Source organism: Camellia sinensis, chromosome 4 (genome assembly GCF_055761805.1).
Source record: "Camellia sinensis isolate YWXY chromosome 4, ASM5576180v1, whole genome shotgun sequence".
NCBI classification, from domain to species: Eukaryota; Viridiplantae; Streptophyta; class Magnoliopsida; order Ericales; family Theaceae; genus Camellia; species Camellia sinensis.
Genome location: NC_138964.1, coordinates 46,184,481 through 46,191,789, shown reverse-complemented (window position 1 = coordinate 46,191,789; position 7,309 = coordinate 46,184,481). Strand labels below are relative to the sequence as shown.

Genomic DNA, 7,309 nt, shown 5'->3' with positions numbered 1-7,309 from the left:
GCAAGCCAAGGACTGCCTTGACTCTTCTCCGGATGATGAATGTTTGGGCTGCCTTGCGCGGAAATCCACTGGGATGCCCCAATTAGCCTCTGTTTTGCAATTATTCTTGGAAAGCGCGCCAAGCTCCGGAAGACCGCCGATTCTTGATTTGCTGCAACAGAGAGCAGGAAAGGGGCATAGCAATGTATTTTCACAGATGTATGCATGTCTCGATCCTCGTGCCACCAATCACGCATCTTGATACATGATGGCCGAGGAGTCGAATTGTGCAACTCAATATAGAATGAATGCACATAAAAACTCAACTAAAACCTAACTCCATCATGGATGATCCGGAGTGTCGGTGACTGGGAATTGAGATACGTTCCGTCACTCGGAGTACGAAACGTACCTCGTTTCCCGTGCCCGGGTAATTCCTATCCCAAGCACAATGCAATATTCATGATATGCATGAAATGCAACTAAGATACAACCTAACATGCACAATGCTATGAAATGGCATACACGATGCACGAGGTAACATGGCATACACAATGCGCTAACATACAACTTAGCATACGCAATGCTATAAAATAAAATGGCATACACAATGCATAATGGGCTTACACCAACATGAGTGGACCTCAGCCACACTCACATAAGAGGCCATTAGATGAAAATGAGACTCTCGAATTACGTGCACGCATGCACACAAACCGAGGACTGACCCTAAGGCACCAAATGCCACTCTAATGAGACATGGCAAGGCATGGAATATGATATGCAAACATGAAAATTTCAGAACTGAAATGCGACACAAAACAGCCCCGAAACATGACAATATAGCACCTGATGCATGAAATGGTCCCGAAATGCAAGATTAAGCACATGAAATGACTTGTAGCTACATCAAGCATGCATTATTCGAACATGAAATGTAAAGACAGGTTCAAGGCAGTCCCAAAACAAGCATGTTTCCAGTTTACATCAAAGCCAAAAAATGAAGATAAATGAGGCTAAACTAGCATGCAAAAATGGCCCTAAATGTGAGATAATGAAGCAAGTCACAGATGCTGGCCCCAAACAGCTGAGGGTCCTTCAACAACATTGAAGAGGGGCCCAAAATATGACCTTTTACAGTTGATGGCCAGACCCAAAACAGTATGCATGCAAGCCTAAAATACTACACAAAATAAGGCCAAAAAGAGAGATATAACACAAAGTATATAAAGGATGCCTCAAACAGTGACAGACTCTTAATGAAACATGAAGAGAGGGTCAAAATAAGACTTTTTTAAGTTCGGACCAGAGTCCAAAAACAGAAGCACAAGAGGCTAATGAATCATGAAAAAATGGAGCCAAAAAAGGGATATAAAGGCAAGTGGAAGATATAAGCCTCAAACAAAAATGAGCCCTTCAATAATGTTAAAGAAGGGCTCAAAATAAGCCCTTTTACAGTTTATGACATGCCTCAAAAAAATTTATACCTAGGCCAAAAATACTACACAAGAAAATGGCATACAAGAGGGATAATGAAGCAAGTGCAACAAGGAGGCCTCAAACAGTGAGAGGCCCTTAAACAAAAGTCAAAAAGAACTCAAAATAAGCCTAACTCCAGTTAGGGTCGGAGCCCAAAACAGCAAACAAGTATGGCTTAGAAAGGATACAAAAACAAGCTTAAAAGAGAGAAAATGTTGCTTACCCTTGAAGACCAAACTTTAGCAGCCTTCTGGACCAAAATGCAGCACTCTTAGGCTCTGAAGAACGAGTTCAGATCTTCGGCCGCTCTTCCCAGCAGCACTCCCAGCAGCACTACAAAATGACGTCGTTTTGGAGTGAAAAAACGACGTCGTTTTGTTTAGTTGGTTTTTTTTTTTTTTTTTGTTCTGAAAAATTTGAATTTCCCGCCTGATTGACTTCATCTTCGTCCCTATCTCCTCTGTTTTGCCCTAACAAACAACAAACCACGCAACTGGATAGAGAGAGAGAGAGAGAAGAGAGGCGCTGGAGAACGGAGAGTGGCTCCTCGGCGCCATCTGCGAAGACGGAGAACGATGGTAGACGGAGGCGACGGTAATGGAGAGAGGTTGGCGGAGGGATGCGAGTCCGGCTGTGACGCGACGATGGCGGAGGGACGCGAGTCCGGCTGTGACGAGGTATATTTCAGTCTCTGTATTATGTATATATGTATATTTCAGTCTCTATATTTACATTTTGTTTGGATAATCAATGTATACATTACAAATATGTCAAAGATGACCCCTCTAATCCAAAGATTGAGGCAGTTTCAGGTTGTTTCTTCTTCAAATGGGTAATTCTATTCTCTATTCTATTGCCAGATTCTGAAACAGAGTGCACTGTGCTCTGAACTTAGCAAAAAATGCACTGACAATAGAACCCAAAAACCACCGCATTTAATTTTGTAACGGTGAAGTCGTCGTCCCTTCTTTGTCCCAATTTAATACTCTCTCTCTCGGTCTCTCTCCTATTCACTCTCTCTCTCTCTCTCTCTGGAGCTCTATAGCTCTATCTCTTTTTCTTCATTGTCTCTACTATATTCGCCTTTAGGCATTGCAGATCTTGCTTTCTTTCTCAGTTTGATTTCGACTTCAAAGGAAAACAAACTTCTTGGGAGTCTTGAAAGTGGGGCTTATACAGAGAATGACCCATTTCTAGTGAGTTCTTGATGAATGTTTCCGAGTTATTTATTTTTTATTTTTCAAATGCTTACCCATTTGACTGAAGCTGTTACACACCACAAAAATACATGTTTTTCTTTGCTGTTTCTGATTATTTGTGGTTTTGATTTAAGTTTTTATGCTTACTGGGTATCTTGGAGAATTGGGCAAAAATACATGTTTTTCTTTGCTGTTTCTGATTATTTGTGGTTTTGATTTAAGTTTTTATGCTTACTGGGTATCTTGGAGAATTGGGTTTTTTAAATTATCTTGTGTTAGATGGATGGAACAGCTTTGCCCTCTCTCTCTCTCTCTCTCTCTCTCTCTCTCTCTGCTGCTTGAAAACTAGGGCTTTTGGAGAACCTTGAATGTCAATGTAGGGTGAAAAAATTTTGGATGAAAGACAGAGATTGGACTGCCCACTTTTTCATGCCTCTTGATCAAACATAGCTGTTTGGACTACCACTTTAGTGTTGAGAACTAATCAAAGTGTTGAGAGATTGAAAGACAAAGAAGATTCATAACCACAAGGAGTAATAAAGCCTATTATTTTACCAATGTACTTCTCATTTTCATATTATTATAACCACAAGGAGTAATAATTAATTTTTCTCTATACATTTCTCTATGTTAATTTTTATATATAATTAAGGATTTATATATAATTAAGGATTTTGTGAATTCAGAAATTAGTAATTATAAAAAAGAGTGATTAGTAACTATGATTGATTTTTCAATATCATTTATAACTATGATAGTTATATATGAAAGATATCATTTATAACTATGATCTGGTCCATCATTTCAAAGAGATTTACAAAATTATAAAATAAAACTACCTTAATAAACCACTCCCCATAACAAAATAAGTTCAAATTTGATGTTGGCTAATTGATTCATTGAACCTATAAATTGATTCATTGAACCTATAAATTGAAGTAATATAAATTCATTTATTGATTCATTGAACCAATAGATTGAAGTAATATAAATTGATTCATTGAACCTATAAATCGAATTGCAGGTAATCGAAGAAAATAATGGTGTTAATGAGTTGGCTAATTGTGGTTGGAAGCCAAAATTAGGTATGTCATTTGATTCTGAACAAGCTGCATATGATTTTTATAATACCTATGGCGGAAAGGTGGGCTTTAGTATTAAGAAGCTATATGCACACAAGAACAAACATACTAAGGAAATAACTTCACGGACTTTTGTATGTTACAAAGAGGGAACTCGGGGTATTGACAAGCGAGATCCACTAGTAAAATTTCCGAGACAAGAGGTGAGGTGTGGTTGTCGTGCTCGATTTAGTATCAAGTTAGATAGAAATTTAGGAAAATATGTTGCCATTGATTTTGTTGAACATCATAATCATGATCTTGTGCCTCAAGAGTGCATTCATATGTTGCCATCCCAAAGAAAAATATCTACCACCCAAGCAATTGAAGTAGAATTGGCTGCAGAATCTGGAATTCCTCTTAGGTCTGCTTATGAGCTATTTGGTAGGGAATCTGGTGGAAGAGCATCACTTGGCTTCACCAAATTGGACCAAAAAAATTACTTGAGATCGAAGAGACAAAAAGATTTGGAATATGGAGAAGCAGGTAGTGTGTTGCAATACTTTCGTAAGAAAAGTTTAGAAAATCCATCCTTTTATTATGCAGTCCAATTAGATTGTGAAGAGCAAATAAGTAACATATTTTGGGCGGATGCACAAATGATAATGGACTATGCTCAATTTGGTGATGTAGTGACCTTTGACACTACTTACAAATTAAATAATGAACATAGACCTTTTGGAACCTTTGTTGGATTTAATCATCATCGAGAAACTGTTGTATTCGGTGCAGCGTTGATGTATGATGAGACTGCCGAATCATTCACATGGTTGTTTCAGATTTTTTTGGAGGCAATGTCAAACAAAGCTCCAAAAACTATTTTCACCGATCAAGATGCTGCGATGGCTAAGGCCATTCCAATTGTCATGCCTAGTACAAACCATCGACTTTGTACATGGCATTTGATGCAAAATGCCGTGAAGCATGTGAGTTCCCTCTTTCAAGATGTTGGGGTAAAGGGTGTCTTTTCAAAATTTATGCATCAAATTGATGATGAAGAAGAATTCAAAATACAATGGGACCAAATGCTTCATAGGTATGATGCACACAACAATCATTGGTTGGCGCAAACTTTTGGTGTGAAGGAGAAATGGGGATGGCCATATATTATGAATTCTTGGGCAGCTAGAATGAGTACTACTCAACTAAGTGAATCATTCAATGCATTTTTTAAGGATTATCTCAATTGTGATCATAACTTGATGGAATTTTTCAAGCATTTTGAGAGGGTGCTCTATGACAAAAGGTATAAAGAATTGGAAGCCGAGTATAATTTGTGTCAAAAATTGCCAAGGGTTGCCATTCCAACTGTGATGTTAAAGCAAATGGCAGATATTTACACCAAAACAATTTTTGAGGAATTCCAAAATGAGTACGTGCAGTCCATTGAAGCGTCCATTGTAGGCACTATGCATGATGGTGAGAGTACCATATTCACAATTCAAACGGATGTAGATGGAAAAAAAGATAAGAATGTGACAATGGATAGAGATGGTTTTTTGAGTTGTAGTTGCAAGAAGTTTGAAGTGAAGGGCATAGTGTGTCAACATTGTTTAAAGGTGCTTAGAGAGATAATCAATGCAAAGGACCTTCCTGCACAATACATACTCAAACGATAGACAAAAAAAGCAAGGGCTGAAACTGTGAAAGATAGGCGTGGGTATGATGTCAAGGCTGATGCCAAACTACATCAAAGCGACCGATATAGGTCATTGATGAATATGTTTAGAGCTATAGCAAGTAGAGCCGCCGAAAGTGAAGAAACTTATCATTTGTCACTTGCAAAAGGTGAAGAACTGAGTGTCATGGTTGAAGACAAATTAAGTGTGCACACTTTTGGTCAAGTGGAGATCACTGAATTCAGAAATTCCTCAGCTAACACATGCCCACAGAGTGATGAAGTAGATTGTCCAATCCAAGCCAAGGGACTGAAGAAAAGACAAGCAACTACTAAGGGAAGAAGGAGGATCAAGGGCGGGATGGAAAAATGTATTGCGAAGAAGAAAAGAATGCAATGTAAGCAGGTAATTAATTGAAGTTATGTCTGATTGTTATGTGTTATCAATTTTGTGTTATGTGTGTTAGGAAAATAATTTATTAAATAATTTGGTTGTTTGCAGGGTGATAGTTTTTGTACTCTTGAAGGTCAATATGAGCCTCCTGTTGCCATGGGTAATATTTCTAGTCAGGTAATTTTTACTATTGTGTGCAACCTTGTATTAATTTGATGGATTGATTATTCTTGCAACTAGTAGCGTTATATTGATTATTTTTGGTCTTTTGTGATGCATGTAGGATGGTTCTTTTTCTACTTATCAAGGTCAATCTCAACCGTCTTCCGACATGGGTAATCATTCTGTAACAACCCTCATACTGTTTACCGACTGATGACTGATTGATTACCGATAACCATCGATTACCGTTAAACTGAATTGATTATGACTGATAATTGAACTGATTAAAGTACTGAACTGACTGACTGAAATTGGAAACCGAATTGATTGAGTATATGTTAGTTAAATTGCATTCTATCTGTTTGACTGTATGATTATCTGTTCATGCTTATATGTTTGAACTGCTAATTGAAGGCCTTATCGGCGGCCGAATCCGAAACCGATTAGTGTTCTATGATCCTTAGAATTAATGTGATTTTATAGTATAATTATCTGAAAATTTATTAGGTATGATTAAATTAGATTAAATATCGATTAATCGCATAGTTTGATTTAATTACCGTTCCGCCACTTAGTGGACCACTATCTCTTGAACCTTGTATACACTCCACGTATTGATCAAACAAACATTTTCTTCTCCTCTTCTTGCCTCAACCGACCCAAGTTAGAGAGTGAGAGAGAGTTGAGTTGTTCTTGAGAGATTTGCTTGATCTTGCTTGGAATTGAAGTGTTGATTGCTATATTTGAACTCCCTTCTTGAACTACAAGACTAAAGGTAGCTCCATTGTCTTCTTGTTCATGTTTTGAGTTGATTGTTGCATGGTCCATGTTAGATTGTAGAGCTAAGTCATGATTTGGGTCATTAATGGTGAATTGAAGCTTAAGTGTTGCATGCATGTACATATATTGAAGTTTTGAGGTTGTAGTTCATCATACCTCACATGCATGTCCATCTTTTGGTCATACTCCATGAGTTCATCTTGTTTTTGAAGGCTTGAGCTCTTTTGAAACAGCATTAAAGCTTTGAAAATGATTTAAGATCATGCATGTCATGTTTGAAGATTGTTCTTGAAAATGATTTGAAATTGATTTGAAATTGGGTTTGAATTAAACACCCTTGGGCTTTGATTTCTCAAATTGAGCTTTGTGCCACGTTATTTTATGTGTTTATAAATGTTTTCCAGAAAATGAGCCCAAGAGGATCGGCTTTGATGCATTTAAACTTGAGTTTGAGCTTGGAGGTGCAATCTGGGTTTTCCAGATTTCGCACTTCCGCTCGAGCGGGGAAAGTTACGCTCGAGCGTGGAATCCGAGCAACCAGCATCTCTCTGCACTGTTTTGCAGTCCGCTCGAGCGG

The 7,309-nt window shown here is 37.9% G+C and overlaps 1 protein-coding gene across 1 annotated transcript; it reads left to right on the top strand.

Annotated features, from left to right (window-relative positions):
- The first annotated feature begins 2,033 nt into the window (after positions 1-2,033).
- Positions 2,034-6,712, top strand: LOC145823723 (protein FAR1-RELATED SEQUENCE 5-like). The gene is made up of 7 exons (XM_082923244.1): positions 2,034-2,151; positions 2,548-2,654; positions 3,682-5,316; positions 5,398-5,802; positions 5,899-5,967; positions 6,074-6,125; positions 6,681-6,712. Exons 1-7 carry the CDS (start codon positions 2,034-2,036, stop codon positions 6,710-6,712), a joined length of 2,418 nt encoding a protein of 805 aa, XP_082779370.1.
- The last annotated feature ends 597 nt before the right edge of the window (positions 6,713-7,309 follow it).

Coding starts and splice junctions, on each gene's coding strand:
- LOC145823723 (XM_082923244.1), top strand. CDS start 2,034: ATGGTAGACGGAGGCGACGGTAATGGAGAGAGGTTGGCGGAGGGATGC. Junction 2,152..2,547: donor CGAGGTATATTTCAGTCTCT/GTATTATGTATA, acceptor ATTCGCCTTTAG/GCATTGCAGATCTTGCTTTC. Junction 5,968..6,073: donor TGGGTAATATTTCTAGTCAG/GTAATTTTTACT, acceptor TGATGCATGTAG/GATGGTTCTTTTTCTACTTA.